This window comes from Brassica oleracea, chromosome C4 (genome assembly GCF_000695525.1).
Source record: "Brassica oleracea var. oleracea cultivar TO1000 chromosome C4, BOL, whole genome shotgun sequence".
In the NCBI taxonomy this organism is placed as follows: Eukaryota; Viridiplantae; Streptophyta; class Magnoliopsida; order Brassicales; family Brassicaceae; genus Brassica; species Brassica oleracea.
This window is the reverse complement of record NC_027751.1, coordinates 52,963,527-52,979,340: the sequence shown is the minus strand read 5'-3', so window position 1 is coordinate 52,979,340 and position 15,814 is coordinate 52,963,527. Positions and strand designations below refer to the sequence as shown.

The window sequence follows — 15,814 nt, the reverse complement described above, 5'->3', positions numbered from 1 at the left end:
ATTATGTTCTCTGGAATTCCTTGAAACAAGAGAATTGTAGCTAGGTCATTCTTCTTTTGGTCCTTTGATCCTGGATCAATGGTTTCTCATACCTCATGAAACCTAAATAGAACCTTCATCCTTAAAGACCAGACAGCATAGTTCGTTGCTGTGAGCATTGGTGTTTTGACAGAGGGTGGTAACGCGTTTAACTTCATAGCTGGTTTTGTCTCTGAATCACTCATGATTTGATTAACTCAGGCTCTGATACCAAATAACGTCGCAGGATCCGAACTTGGTATGATCGTATGAACACAAACATAATAAAAATTTTGCTTTGTCTTATTAAACTTTCTTAACTTTCTTCTTTTTTCTTATGAGATTATCTTACAATTAGATCTCTATATATATAGGTAATAGAAGACCCTTAACTTGTCCTATTACATCATGATCTAGGAATCTTATCTTAACTTTATCTTAATCCTAAATCTAATAGATTTTGTTATTCATCTTTCCTTTTTATGGATAACTTGTTTCCTAAGCTTTCCTTGAAGCTTATCCAACATAAGGTTTGTAGAAGTTGAGGCATCCATGTTGATATTAGCATTGGTTATATCTATAGGTCAATGTAAAACACATAAATAAGCTCAAACAATCATTTGGCTTTTCGTCAAAGCGACTGACTACATTTTACACCTTTGCGTATGTTAGTAGATCGTTGTCGAATATGTTGTTATTGATCATATGTTTTTAATTTAAAAACGATTTGAAGTCAAAGAAATATAACTGAAAAATGATTCGAAGTCAAGAAACTATAATAGAAAAACATCATGTGGTTTTTCTTTATCATACAAAGAAAGGCCTACTAGCAGATAATCCGGTATATTATAGACCTAAACTTTATAAATATCCCCTTCAGATACACAACTCTTTTGGTCAACTACACATCTATGATATGTTTACATAGATTCGTTACGTTTTTCTATCCCTTAAGAAACACCAGATGGAGATCACTTCAGAAAATTCTATGTCCTTGCTCTTTTGCTTTATCTCATCATGTTTCCTTGTCTTCATCACCGCAAGATTCCGACGGGGCTCTCGCCTAACCGTTACGCTGCCTCCTGGACCTCCACGATTACCGTTCATCGGAAACATTCACCAAGTTGGTAAAAACCCACACCGCTCATTCGCCGACCTCTCAAAAACCTATGGACCAGTAATGAGCCTTAATCTTGGATCTTTAAAGTCGGTGGTCATAACTTCACCAGAAGCTGCAAGAGAGGTTCTAAGAACACATGACCAAATCTTGTCTGCCCGTAAGTCTACTGACTCGATACGGTCCGTTGGTCACCACGAAGTTTCAGTCATCTGGCTTCCTGCGTCGTCTGCTCGTTGGAGGTATAACTAATACCGATTTTATTTTCTATGATCAATCTCTTTGTTTTTAAAGATTTGCTATCTGACTGCAACTAATTATTGATCAAATGTTAATTGCATCAATAAGTAAAGAATAGTCACTTGTTGTAAACTTTTAATCAGTCGTTAAATAAAAATTGCAAACACGTAAACGAAATATCATATTGTTTTTAGTTGTATTATTTTGTTTTTGAGTTTGCTAGCTAGGTAAAGTCTTTTTTAGGAGGTAAAGTCTTTTGCTTAGATATAAATTAAACTAAATGCATTAATTAGTACTAGGTGTTTGTGTCCGCACATGCGTGCATAAGCATTTTATAAAATTTAAACATACATTATTTATTTAAAAATCATCACTTTTTCAATTATATTGCTTTCACCTATATTTTAGGAAAATCTCCAAAAATCTTCAACAACCTTAATCTTATCACCAAATTTTATATGTCACATTTAAGTATATCTTTCATAGAAACATATTTTCCTCATAATGAAACTATATGATATAATATTTTTTTTTGTCTAAACATTTTTATACTAAAAACTGATAAGATTATTGTTTGTAACTACAATTATATTACCTTGATAAATATATAAAGATATATATATATATATATATATATATATATATGTGTGTGTGTGTGTATATATCAGCTTTTATTGATTTTGGATAATAACCGGTGAATTAATATAATGATAATATATAATTAAACTTTCTTTTACTCGATTATTATTTATGCAAGCTTACCTTTTATTTTTGGGTGATTTTATTGTTGTATATTATGAATAAATATAATTATCTAATTATTAAGCATTATAAATAAAGATAATTATTCATTAAATGTAGAATGACTCTAATTACTCTATTTTTAATGTGATAGTTCAGATCAAAAATATCAATTTGAAACTAATAATATCGCAATTTTATATTAGAGTATATTTGTTTAATTAACTAACTAACTAATACAATCTGTAAATTTGTATCATTACCATAACCAACCAATTGATCAAGTCGGTAAAAAAGTTCATGCTTTGTTTTAATTTTGAGCTCATACATTTTTATTTACTCATGATTCACACAAATAACGTCTATAAGACCAAGAACTTACATGTACACTGTACGCTATAAGGTTTTCTTTTTAGCTATTGAGATGGAGAATTTAAGGTGGCCAGAAACGTGAAAATTTACCTTTAGGTAAAATCAGCAACTAAGAATAATTCAATTAGGTAAAAACAAACAAAATATCTAGACAAACATAAAGCTAAGTGAATGGAATAATACATCAATTTAATCACTCAAACTTCTCGTGATTGGACGACATCTTCTATGTCTTTTACTCTCCTTGATTTTAGATCTTCTTCTTTTTCTTGTTCTTGGACAACCGAAACCCAAAGTCCAAAAATTCATATAACAAAATAGTGATGCTACAAACTAAAAGAAACTGAAGTAAAAAAAAATAAGATAATACAATTATATTTATCTAAACAATATAATCCTTCTTCTATCTCCATAGCCACTGAAAAAACAGGATATAAGATTTATATGAACAAAACCAGAAAGAACCACATAATAAAAAAATATACATAAGATATCCAAAGCAATAGGACGTCACTTAATATGATATAAACTAAACTAAAATTTAAAAAGATAAGAGATGAATAGGTTTTTTTACAATATTATCGTGTGAACAAAAAGATAACAATTGGTTAAATATATATTATAATCTAGCAACATTATATATTTATTAATTAAAAATCAAGCATATGATAAATAACTAAATTTACCTAAAATTATGGAAAACATGACAAATAAGCAAATAAAGTAAAATTATATAGAGCATGACAAATCAGCAAAATCACTTCATAAATCATTATAGGCAAATCTAATTTTTTGGTTTGAATTTCGTGTTTATTTTTACTATTTCCAAATAATTTGTTTTTTTTACTAAAGGTTTTCTTATATAAATGCAGAAAAAATAAAAAGGTATAAGCACAAAGCTTAAGTTTTTATTTCCAATCAATTTATACTAAACAAGATATGAGTCTGTTGCATTGCAACAGATTTTGTTTGATGTTTTAATTTAATAAAAACCATAAAATAATAAATCATTTTACTATAGTATTATGATTGTTTTTTTCATATGTTGTTTGAAATTTATTTTATAATTAAAATCCGTTTTCACACATAAATTCAAGTTAATATTTGTACTCTATAATCATGGCGCATATATGAGTTGTTATAAACTTTATACTAAGGATTAAAGAAAATACTATACATAAACATTTAAACTAAACACAATATGAAATAAAAAATGAAAAGTAAAAAGAGATGAAAGTTAAATACACCAATACCAATCGAATCAATGACAACATTATACATGTTCTTACGTACTAATTTAATGTATTATTCAATAAGTTTTTAAAATTTTATTTTGCTAGGATTTTTTAAAAAAGGAGAACATTCTATTTTATAAATCTCCTTTTTATTTACAATTAAAAAATAATATTAAATACTCTTTTACAACTTTGTTTAAGATTTTAGAGAAGATAAATTACTGTCATATAACCTAGACATTATCTTCTCTTTAGAATTTTAGAAAAATATATTGTAATCAAATAATTATTTTTAATTAATAAATATTTTAAAATTGCTATTTTAATAATCCGTATCAATACTAATTTTACACTTTTTTGTTAATTAAATAATTTTTAGTATCATATTCATCATCAAACACTCTATTAAAAATATTATCAAATAATTTTTTATAATTCTCTTTTGTTTAAGACTTATAAATATTAAAAAATTTATTTTATTTAGGATTTTTTTATCAAATAATCTTTTGCAATTATCTTTTGATTAGGATTTTAATAAAGGGATTTTAATAATATTTACAATTTTGTTTAAGATTTTAGAAGAAAAAATTATTGTCATATAACCCATTACAATTATTTTTTCTTTACAATTTCAGAAAAAAATAAATTGCTATGAAATAGTTATTTTAGTTATTAATAAATAATTTTAAAATTATTATTCATATCAATACTAATTTTACACTTCTTTTGTTAATTAATAATTTTTAGTATCATGTTCATTGACAAATACTCTCTTAGAAATATTATCAAATAATTTTTTAGAATTTTCTTTTGGTTAGGACTTAAAAATATGATACAAATTTCTTTTGTTTGAGATTTTATTATAAAAAAAAAAAACAATTATCAAATATCCTTTTATAGTTTTTAAGGATTTAAAAAAAGGAAGTTATAATACATAATATTTTACAATTATATTTTGTCTAGGATTTAGAAAAATAAAATTTCTATCAAATAATTATTTCCAGTTAATATTAACTATTTTTAAAAGTTGCATTTTCAAAATTTGTTGTTTTCAATATCACTAAATTTTTTAACTTTTCTTGTTAATTGAATAATTGTTACTATCATGTTTATCATTAATTTTTTAAGTAAAAAATACTATTAAATAAAATTTTACATTCTCTCTGGTCAGGATTTTTTTTATAAAAAAAAAATCTTAATTGGTTAAGATTAGAAAAGAAATTTTTTTTTTAGAAATCTTTTTTTTTTAGGATTTTAGGAAAAGAAGAAGTTTTTATTTACACATTCACAATCTAATTTTTTTTAATTGACACATGTCACAATCACATCAGCTGAAATATTTGAATTTAATTTTGATTTTTATTTTGTTAACACAAAATTATTAAAAGTAAAGTTAGTTAATTATAAATAAAGTAAGATTATTTTTCTATTTTTATTTTATTTAGACTTTTAAAAAGAAATTAATTATTTTATAATTAGTTTTTCATTTAGATTTTTATACAACTATTTTATTTTTAATAGAAAAACTTATGTTTAATTATTTATTTATTTTGTCTTATACATTACAAACACATATCCATCATATTCACACATACGCATGTACAACAGCCATATCAAAATTAAAAATTATGTTGTATCAAGAAATTAAAAGATGTAATAAGAATAATAAAAAGTTGGGTTGCATCAAGAAATTATAAGAAAATCTTAGGTAATAATTTTCACGTGAATACTATTGTGTTTTGTAGAAATAATGCGTGGAAGCTTAAACCTAAATATAGATGTGAAATATAAATGTTCGCTTTTATTATCTTATTATATATATTTTTAATCATTATATATTTAAACACATGTCAAAATATTAGAAAGAAAATTATTATCAAATAATCTTTTGCAATAATCTTTTGATTAGGATTTAAAAAAAAAATACTATTAAATAATATTTATAATTACTTTTTAATAAATTTTGTTTTTGTTAATATCTTATTATATATATTTTTAATTATGAGATAGATTAACACATGTCACAATCGTAAATATATAATTGGCATTTGTTGCGGTCATGTTAATTAGCAACTTTGAAGAATTAAGTTTTATATAATAAGATATAACGGGAAATAAACATTATAGAGTCAAATCTTTTTTCTTTTTTTTTTTCACTTTGTTTTTAGTTTTGTATTTTCAAATGGTTGTTTATTTGTTCACACTGGAACCTTGTATTTTTGTACGTACTTTACTTCATTTAGTAAGATTCAAAAAAAGTTTTTTGACAAAGTAACATTCAAGTCAAACATACAAGCAACATATTTTGTTTGTTTCAGGATGTTGAGGAAATTGTCGATAAATCAGATGTTTTCACCGCAGCGTATGGAAGCCAGGAAAGCTCTCCGAATGAAGAAGGTGCAAGAGCTTGTGAGCTTCATGCATGAGCGTAGTGAGAAAGGAGAGGCTGTTGATATCTCTCGTGCATCTTTCACCACAGTTCTTAATATCATATCAAACATTCTGTTTTCAGTTGATCTCGGTAGCTACGACGTCACGAGCAAATCCAATAGATTTCGGGACACGGTGATTGCTACAATGGAAGCTGCCGGGAAACCAGACGCTGCCAATTACTTTCCGTTTATGAGGTTTCTTGACCTGCAAGGTAATAGGAAGAATATGAAGGCTTGCACTGAGAGATTGTTTAGGGTTTTCCGTGGATTCATTGATGCTAAACTGACGGAGAAATCATTGGATAACTCTAAAGATGTCTCAGACAGCGACTTCCTAGATGCGCTTCTCGTCCTAGTGGAAGGAGATGAAACCGAGCTTGACAACAACGATATTGAACACCTTCTATTGGTAAGTCTTACCATCATCTTAAACCAAAATAGGTCTTACCACAAAAAATGAGTTGACCTAATGATTAAAATTCTTTGATCACATATATGAGGTTTAAGGAGTCATAATTTCAACTTCTTCTACTAAAGAGAATTAATTTAACATAATTTGAATTGTGTACAATAAATACACATTCATTTAATTAGGTCCATAACTTCATAGTCATTAAAAACTGTCTTGCCATCTTGCAAAAATTATCCATTCATTTTGATATGCAGTTTTATAAATCCTAAATTCCCTAATATGTGATAATATGTCAGGATATGTTTGCAGCAGGCACGGATACAAGCTCTAGCACCCTAGAGTGGGCAATGGCAGAGTTACTTAATAACCCAAAATCACTAGCCAGAGCTCAAGGCGAGATGGATTGTGTGATAGGCCAAAACGGCATCGTTCAAGAATCTGATATCTCACATTTGCCGTATTTACAAGCAGTTGTGAAAGAAACTTTTCGATTACATCCTGCTGCTCCATTTCTTGTCCCACGTAAAGCTGAAGCTGACGTGGAGATTCTTGGGCTCATGGTGCCTAAAGATACTCAAGTTCTAGTGAACGTTTGGGCCATAGGACGAGATCCAGCAGTGTGGGAGAATCCAACCCGGTTCGAGCCAGAGAGGTTTTTGGGTAAAGAGACTGATGTGAAAGGTAGAGACTATGAGTTAACACCGTTTGGGGGCGGACGAAGAATCTGCCCGGGGCTGCCTTTAGCTGTGGTGACTGTGTCCCTCATGCTTGGTTCACTTCTTTATTTCTTTGATTGGAAGCTTCCAAATGGTGTTGCTTCTGAGGATTTGGACATGGACGAGACATTTGGTATTACACTACATAGGACCAACCCGTTACATGCCGTTCCTGTCAAGAAACGCGCATATAAGTAACCATTATACTATTGTTACCTCTTGTTTTTCTTTGAGGTTAAATGTATAACTCGTTTAAAAGTTTCCATCAAACAGTTATACATAAAATTAAAAGATCATCACAAAGGTATAGTTCTTTGCTGTTTAAATTTGAAGTTTTCTTCCCATGAGAAATGGCTAGCGTTGAATATGATATTCAACTACCTCATTGCATGTAGTCTTTTAGTATATCCTTCGAAAATTTCCATTGGAATTTCTCTATAAAAGTTCTTTTTTTGTATTCATTACTAAATTTGGACAAGATGCTATCTTAGCCTAATAAAAGAAACGAAGATAGCATCTTGTCCAAATTTTTGAGCCATAGGACGATGAGGTTCAGCTCTTCGCTTCCTTGAATGATTATGAGGTTGGGCTCATCGCTTTCGACCATGGAGTTCTAAACTTACATAGTTCAAAACTTACATATTAGTGTATGTATGTATAGCAAATATTATTTAATTAAAATATTATTCAAATTTAACCAATAATATGTCAAATGAGTATATTATTTGGTTGGTTTTCCAAGAATTTTAACATACCCATCTATTAATTTATAATATTTTTAGAATCTTTGGTTAGATACTCCCCCAATGAGGATGCTTTTAAAAGTTATATTGAATGAAAATGCACAAAAAAATTTAAGAGTAAAATTATTAGAAAATAAAACTTGTAATACGGTTTTTTTTTTTTGGTTTAGTGAAATGTTATTGGGTTAACGATATGGGCCTGGGCCCAATTTAGTCGCCTCCTACAAGTTTCGACGGCAGCTAAGTAGGGCAACCGCTCGATTCGTCGGAGAGAGCGAGAGAGAAAAAAAAAAGAGAGAAGAGATGGGAGGGAAAGGTAAGAAGAGGAGAGAGAAAAACTATTTGGCATCTCATGGCGGACCGGCGAGACTCCCGCCGCCGCCTGATCGTTCGAAGCAAGATGCTCTTCCTTCCAAGCTCCGTGTTCTCATGAACTACACCTCTCCTCCTCCTCCTCAAGGTAGTAGAGAGAAAGAAAGAGTTTTTTTTTTTAATTTGTATTTGTGATTTCTCTATGTGTCTGACTGTTTGTTGTATGTTCTCTTCCTTTCAGATTCTACTAAACAAGTTGTAGATAAGAAAGAGAAGAAAGCTAAAGCTGGAGTTGATGCTGCCAAGGTATTAGTTAAAATCAAATCAATTGTAGGGTTTTTTTGCCATTGGATTAAATGAATATTTTGGTATATAACAACTTAATCATGGTGTTGTCTCGTTGATCTTGAGTTATTGATTATAAGTTTGTAGAAAGTGCAATCCTTTCATGGTTTTTATTTACTCTCAATTCCTTTCTTTGATTAAATGTAGTATTTTTATTAAAATGTGTTAGCTTTGTGAAACATATGATTTTTTTTTTTTATAATTAGAAGGTCAAGCCTGGGAGTGAAGCTAAGTCAGAAGCAAAGGCGGTTGAAGAAAGCAAATCTGAGGGCTACACAACCTCCTCTGATCATGAGAATGATGGAGACGATATAACGTTGAACAAGGGAGATGACAAGAAGAAGAAAAAGAGAAAGAGGAATGAGATTAAGGACCTTCGTTTCGAACAGGAACTTGCGGAGTTGGATGGTCGGTCCAAAAGGAAAGAGCGCAAGAAGAAGTAAGCAGCCTTTGTTCCATAAGTTTTTTTTGTCTCTTAAAGGCCAATACTTGTATGTTATGTTTGAGTTTGATGATTTGATCCTACGCTAATGCACAGGTATTGGGAGGCCAAGAAGCAAAAGAAGAAAGGGAAGACAGAAGATACACTCCGAGAAAACTTCCCAAAGCATGAGCAGATTAGATTTGGTGATGTGGTTCTAGCTCCACCAAAGCTGGCCGTTGTTCCAAAGGTATATAGAGTTTCTAACTGTAATAGCTTATGTTATATCTGGTTCAAATGATTGATTATATGTTTTTATTTTGACAGGCAAGAAAGACTCCTATGAGTGCTTCCAAGGAGAGGCTGCGATTAGAGGCTATTGAAGCTTACAGATCTCGCAATGGATGGACCTCTAGACCAGGCGTTCAGATTCCTACCGTGACCATGCAATAAGATGGGGCCATGAACTCAGTTTTGTGTACTAGCTGGCTGTAAAACTAGTTCGGATTCTCTAACGTTGTGATAGTTCAAATTTTCCAAACATCTCTTTCAATATGTAAAAGTGGATTATTTATTTTTGAGTAGAATGAAAAATTTGGGTGTTTGCTTCCATCTTTCTTGAGGTTTTTTTTTATCAATAGTTCACGCTTGGCTCAACTGTGAGTATTTATTAACACGCTATGCTACTATAAGCGTATCAGGCCCAAGATGGTTAGTTGGGCCCAAAATGAAAATGTCGGCCTTTTGAAACGAATCCAAACCCTCTTTCCTATTTAGAAGGTTAAAGACTTCTTCACGTATGAATCTTTACTTAGTTTCCAGTTCATTCGATTATTTTGATTCGATTTGATTCCTCTCGGACAATGAATTCAATCTCCGAGCAAAACCTGGTGAGTGAATCCAACTATGTCGTTATGTTCACGTATCTGCGTTGTCTGAATTTCGAATTCTTTTTTTTTTGTTAGATATGAGTTTCCTCAGAGGTATAATCGATTCCTTTAGCTCAATCTTCACCGAAGAAGAAGAAGACATCACCCATCGCCACGAAATATCCAAACACGATCCCACCGTATCAACCTCTTCCGATTCCATGAACAGCAGCGTCAATGGAGGTTCGGTTACTAACGAACGAGTTGCTTATAAGCTCAAAGGCTACTTCGATTTAGCGAAAGAGGAGATCGCTAAAGGAGTTAGGGCGGAAGAGTGGGGTCTACACGACGAGGCGCTTCTTCATTACAGAAACGCTCAGAGGATCATGAACGAAGCTACCTCCACGCCTTCTCCTTCGTATATGAGTTTCAGGTATTGCAATTGATTGATCTCTCAGATTTAGAGTTCTTGTTTTTGATAAGTTTTGATTGGTTTTAGTGATTGTGTTTTGCTAGTGAGAAAGAGAAGGTGAGATTGTATAGAGAGAAGATTTCTAAATGGCAAAGTCAGGTTTCTGGAAGATTGCAAGCTCTTGGTAAACGTACAGGTGATGTGTTCGATTCTGAGTTTTTGCATATTGGATTAATGAATTTTTGAAAATTTTTATGTTGTGAAGAAAGCAGAAGTGAATACATATTGATGTTTGTGTTGTTTTTGCTTGTTTCTTACATCAATGGCGTTCTTACATAAGGTGTTGGAATGTCTGAAAATAAGGTATTATCTTGCTTCTTTTTTTGTTATTTTTTGTTGGAAGGAGAATGTGATGTTTATGTATTTGTAATTAATCCTTGATTATGCAGAGAGCTGTACCATCTCCTTCTTTAGCTTCAGTTCCCTCTTCAAATAGAAGAGTTTCATTACCAAGGACTTCACTTCCCAGAGGTGGTACTGGGATGGTAAGGAGCCCTAAAGACGCTACTACTACAAACCCAAAACCTGTGAAAGAAGCTGGAGGTGGATACGATGATAAGTTGGTAGAGATGATAAACACAACGATAGTGGATAGAAGTCCATCTGTTAAGTGGGATGACGTCGGTGAGTAGCAGCATTGTTATGTATTTTCTTCTAAGCAATATATGTGGAAAAACAACGCTTATGATGAAAAACAATGCAGCTGGACTTGATGGAGCTAAACAAGCTTTGATGGAGATGGTTATTTTACCGGCAAAACGAAGAGATTTATTCACTGGTCTCCGAAGACCAGCTCGAGGTAAAACAATGTTGGTTTCTTCTTGATCTTCTCCTATTATGTGCTTGCTGAAGTTTCTTTTTTTTTTAAAAAGGTTTGCTTCTCTTTGGTCCGCCTGGCAATGGAAAAACAATGCTTGCCAAGGCAGTGGCTTCCGAGTCACAGGCAACGTTCTTTAACGTCTCAGCATCCTCGTTGACATCAAAATGGGTTTGTGCTTTGTCTGCTTCTTTTTTTTCACTCTCGTATCAAACGACTTATTGAATTTATTCCTTTACTCTACTTATTTAGGTGGGTGAGGCTGAAAAGCTAGTTAAAACGTTGTTCCAAGTTGCAATCTCCCGACAACCGTCTGTAATATTTATGGATGAAGTAAGTATTTTTTTCCCTTTCCTGTCTTATATGTTAACTAGGGAGAGACAATACCATACCAGTTGTATTTGACCGTGCTTGTTTTATTTGAATCTGGGTCCATTTCATGATAATAGTGTTGTCACTTGGAGATCTGAATGTGTGTGTTTTGCACTGGCTTTTCAGATAGATAGTATAATGTCTACAAGGTCGATCAGTGAGAATGAAGCAAGCAGAAGGTTGAAATCAGAGTTCCTTATCCAGTTCGATGGTGTGACTTCTAATCCTGATGATTTGGTGATTGTCATCGGTATGCTTCCAGCTAATTCAAGTCTTCATTAAACCTAATCTTCACTCTGTTCAGCCATAAGGTCTGATATATATGTGCTTGAACTGCGAGTATCGGTTTAAATAATGTAATGTGGTTGCAGGAGCTACTAACAAGCCACAGGAGTTGGATGATGCAGTGCTTAGAAGATTGGTAACAACATTATTATCTCCATCAGGATTTTCATGTACACCAATTCTTATGAAAGAAACTGATTATTATATATGCTTTTTTGGATTTATCACTTTGTTAGGTGAAGAGAATATATGTACCACTGCCGGATTCAAACGTGAGAAAACTACTTTTCAAAACTAAACTGAAGTGCCAGCCTCACTCTTTATCAGGTGGGGACATTGATAAAATCGTCAGAGAAACCGAAGGCAAGTTTTGTAGAAGAAACACAAATGGGTTTTAAAGATTGTGTGGGTCTAGTAAAACTAATAAGCATATAAGGTTCCTTGTGTAACAGGATACTCAGGAAGTGATCTACAAGCATTATGCGAAGAAGCTGCAATGATGCCAATCAGGGAACTCGGTGCTGATATTCTCACCATCCAAGCAAACAAAGTATCAAAACCATAATCCAAACCTCTTTTAAAGCTTCTCTCTCAAAGGAATGTTGTTTGGTGAATGGATGTGTAATGTTTTACAGGTGAGACCACTAAGATATGATGATTTTAGGAAATCAATGGGGGTGATCAGACCAAGCTTGAGTAAAAGCAAATGGGAAGAGCTTGAACGTTGGAACTCTGAGTTTGGTTCTAATTGAATCTCTTCCTGTGAAAAGTCTCTTGTAAATTTGAGACGATTGTAATATGGTGTATAGTTTTAAAAGAATCAAAATATTTACACCTTAAAGAAAGGTTGATAATAAAAATCAAGATACATGCTACTTATAAGTTGTTGATTGTTTGTGGTTTTTGCTTTAGTTTTTGGATTTTGCTTTTATAGAAACCATTTTTCATTCAATCAAGTTTTTGGTTTTTGTTTTTGTTTTTATAAAAATCATTTGAGTTGCCAATCAAGATTTTTAATAAACAGATTCACTAAAATTTAGGAAAACTAGTTTTTGAAAAGTTTAACCAATTTATGAAGAAAAACAAAAAAATCAACTTTTGTTAGCTTTTATGAAAAAAAAAATGAATTTTGATTTTTTTTTGTAGAAACTACTACATTATAATTAATTAATAATTAATAAATAATATTTTCATAAAAATTAAAATTATCATAAAATATTTTGTACATTAGATATCATTTAAACAATAATGTGAAATATTTTAATTTGTGTTTCATATCTGTAAATAAATTTATATATTTTATAAATAATATTATTTAATTTTAAAACTTAGTTATTAGTTTCTATAAATAAAACAATTGAATAATTTTAATAATTATTAGTTACATTAAAAATAACAAAAAAAATATAAAATATAATATGTTTTATTAATAAAATATATTGTATAATCCTTAATTATAAAAATTGTCATTCAACTTTAAGAAAATATAAATAATTTATATAAGAAAATTTATAATTAGTTTCAAAATTTTATGTATTTTTATTTTTGTATCATTTATAATATTTATATAAGAAAAACTATTTCTATTCAAGTTTTAAAAATTAAAAATAATTTATTTTTAAGTAATGTATTAGTTAATTTTTGAAAATTTTAAAAAAATACAGCAAATCCAAAAACCAAAATCTAAATCTAAAACCCAAAAACCAAAAACCAAAAGCTGAAAACCAAAAACCAAAATCTAAAAACCAAAAGCTAAAATCTAAAAACCAAAAACTAAAACTAAAAACTAGTGAAACAATCATCACCTTAATGTTGATATGATTAGTTGTTAATTTTGATTAAGTTGTGGAAGATATTTTAGTTGTGATTAAGGGCATCTTCAACTCCACCCTATTTTTCATTTTAAAATAGAGTTTAGTTTAGAGTAAAAATATTTTAATGGTATTCTATCTTTTATTTATATAATAGAGTAAAAAATGGATTTACTCTATATATTAGAGTAAGTAAGTTGTTTTTTTGTTCATCACTATATTTTTTTACTTGAAAATAGAATATCATTCGAGTATATCACAACTATATTATAGAATTAATCTATTTAAAATGAAAAATAAGGTAAACCATTGGAGACGGTGAGTTCTATTTAAGTTATCAATTATGAAGATTAAAGAAAAAAACTTATATTATTTTTTCAGTCCGAAATGTTAGAAGTGAATTTTTATAAAATAGTTAGAATTTTTTATAATCATTTATATAATAATTTTCATAAGTTAGTAAACAAAAAAAAATAGTTGCAAAATACAGAGGGTAAAACCGTCATTTAGATCGAAATTGTTTAAACCCTTAAACGCTGCGTATGGAATCGGTATCTTTCTTCATATTCTTAATTCAAAATTCAATTTTGTTTCTCCCTCGTCTTTCTCTTTATCACTCCATCTTCCCCTTCCAATCACGCTCTCTTCCCCTCTCTCTCTCTCTCCTCGTCGTCGAGTCACGTCGATCGGAGAAATGAGTAAGAAACCGGAAGAAGATCCTTACGTTCGCGATCCAGAGAAGCCATTCTCCCTCGCGGATTTCGAGATCGGGAGACCGTTAGGTAAAGGCAAATTCGGCAGAGTCTATCTCGCTCGCGAAGTCAAGGTACACTAACCTCCTTCCACCTTCAATCTAAATCGATTAACGTTTGAATCCATCTTGTATTGTTACGGAAACCTAATTTTTTGAATTTTCTCAAACTGTGTGTGATTTAGAGCCACTTCGTGGTGGCGTTGAAAGTGATATTCAAGGAACAGATCGAGAAATACAAACTCCACCACCAGCTAAGGAGAGAGATGGAGATCCAAACGAGCCTAAGGCACCCGAACATCCTCCGCCTCTTCGGCTGGTTCGACGACGACGAGCGGATCTTCTTGATCCTCGAGTACGCTCACGGCGGTGAGCTCTACGGTCTCCTCAAAGAGAACGGTCATCTCACCGAACAACAAGCCGCCACTGTGAGTTTCGTCTCCCCCTCAGTTATTTTAAAATGGGCCTGAAGCCCACGGGCCTTTTATTGACGATTTTATTATTATTATTTATTCAGTACATTTCAAGTCTTAGTCAAGCACTGGCTTATTGTCATGGAAAGTGTGTGATTCACAGAGATATCAAACCTGAAAACCTTTTGCTTGATCATGAGGTATGTAACAATGGCTAGAGTGTTTGCATTGTAGAGTGTGGAGCTTACTCATTGGTGTTGTGATGTGCATTTGCAGGGAAGGTTGAAGATTGCTGATTTTGGGTGGTCAGTGCAGTCGAGTAACAAGAGGAAGACAATGTGTGGGACTTTAGATTACTTAGCACCTGAGATGGTTGAGAACAAAGATCACGATCATGCTGTTGATAACTGGACTTTAGGGATACTGTGTTACGAGTTTCTCTATGGTAACCCTCCCTTTGAAGCCGAGAGTCAGAAAGATACGTTCAAGAGGTAAAGCCAAGACTAAACTTTTATGTTCTTGTGACAGTTAAGCCTCAGCTTCTGATGAAGTTGTATGCAGAATTGTTAAGGTCGATCTGAGTTTTCCTGATAATCCAAATGTCTCAGCAGAAGCTAAGAATCTAATCAGTCAGGTAAACCTTTAAGCTAAAGCATTACTTATAAGGACTCACTTGTTGGACGAGTTATAGAGCATTTAACATATATTGCTTTGTAATTCTCTGCAGCTTCTTGTTAAGGATCCTTCCAAAAGACTCTCTCTTACGAAGATCATGCAACACCCGTGGATCGTCAAGAACGCAGATCCTAAAGGTGTGTGCCTCATTTGAAGTGTGCTTATTATATGTAATCTAACGTTGTGGGAAGAAAGTCTTAGAAGTTCAGAGAACGCACATTTTCTTGATGTATGTTTGTCTCAGT

General features: G+C 31.5%; 5 protein-coding genes across 8 annotated transcripts; all 5 read left to right on the top strand.

Moving 5' to 3' along the window:
• The first annotated feature begins 914 nt into the window (after nt 1-914).
• LOC106340748 (cytochrome P450 76C4-like) lies at nt 915-6,986 on the top strand. Its single transcript, XM_013779596.1, has 3 exons — nt 915-1,377; nt 6,042-6,564; nt 6,877-6,986. The coding sequence occupies exons 1-3, from the start codon at nt 983-985 to the stop codon at nt 6,904-6,906; spliced, it is 948 nt and encodes a 315-aa protein (XP_013635050.1). The 5' UTR covers nt 915-982; the 3' UTR covers nt 6,907-6,986.
• LOC106339240 (cytochrome P450 76C4-like) lies at nt 6,915-7,481 on the top strand. Its single transcript, XM_013778027.1, has one exon. It carries the CDS (start codon nt 6,915-6,917, stop codon nt 7,479-7,481), a length of 567 nt encoding a protein of 188 aa, XP_013633481.1.
• Nucleotides 7,482-8,299: 818 nt separating this feature from the next.
• On the top strand, nt 8,300-9,712 carry LOC106339804 (protein PXR1-like). 2 transcript variants are annotated; one of them, XM_013778679.1, is made up of 5 exons: nt 8,300-8,486; nt 8,580-8,644; nt 8,893-9,122; nt 9,222-9,354; nt 9,432-9,712. In XM_013778679.1, exons 1-5 carry the CDS (start codon nt 8,330-8,332, stop codon nt 9,555-9,557), a joined length of 711 nt encoding a protein of 236 aa, XP_013634133.1. In that variant the 5' UTR covers nt 8,300-8,329; the 3' UTR covers nt 9,558-9,712. The 2 variants fall into 2 exon arrangements, with proteins under 2 accessions (XP_013634133.1, XP_013634132.1); XM_013778678.1 differs by having other exon boundaries at nt 8,890-9,122.
• Nucleotides 9,713-9,905: 193 nt separating this feature from the next.
• On the top strand, nt 9,906-12,783 carry LOC106339391 (spastin-like). Its single transcript, XM_013778187.1, has 13 exons — nt 9,906-9,994; nt 10,070-10,406; nt 10,490-10,581; nt 10,726-10,748; nt 10,835-11,069; nt 11,149-11,244; nt 11,318-11,433; nt 11,515-11,595; nt 11,761-11,884; nt 12,006-12,055; nt 12,156-12,282; nt 12,372-12,469; nt 12,555-12,783. Exons 2-13 carry the CDS (start codon nt 10,072-10,074, stop codon nt 12,669-12,671), a joined length of 1,494 nt encoding a protein of 497 aa, XP_013633641.1. The 5' UTR covers nt 9,906-9,994; nt 10,070-10,071; the 3' UTR covers nt 12,672-12,783.
• Nucleotides 12,784-14,336: 1,553 nt separating this feature from the next.
• LOC106337771 (serine/threonine-protein kinase Aurora-3-like) lies at nt 14,337-15,812 on the top strand. Of its 3 annotated transcripts, none has more exons than XR_001269152.1 (6): nt 14,337-14,556; nt 14,667-14,909; nt 14,999-15,094; nt 15,171-15,339; nt 15,423-15,528; nt 15,622-15,697. XR_001269152.1 is itself a non-coding variant. In XM_013776894.1 (6 exons), the coding sequence occupies exons 1-6, from the start codon at nt 14,425-14,427 to the stop codon at nt 15,721-15,723; spliced, it is 861 nt and encodes a 286-aa protein (XP_013632348.1). In that variant the 5' UTR covers nt 14,337-14,424; the 3' UTR covers nt 15,724-15,812. The 3 variants fall into 3 exon arrangements, 2 of the variants coding, with proteins under 2 accessions (XP_013632348.1, XP_013632349.1); XM_013776894.1 differs by having other exon boundaries at nt 15,171-15,385; nt 15,456-15,528; nt 15,622-15,812; XM_013776895.1 differs by having other exon boundaries at nt 15,171-15,385; nt 15,506-15,528; nt 15,622-15,668.
• Nucleotides 15,813-15,814: the final 2 nt, after the last annotated feature.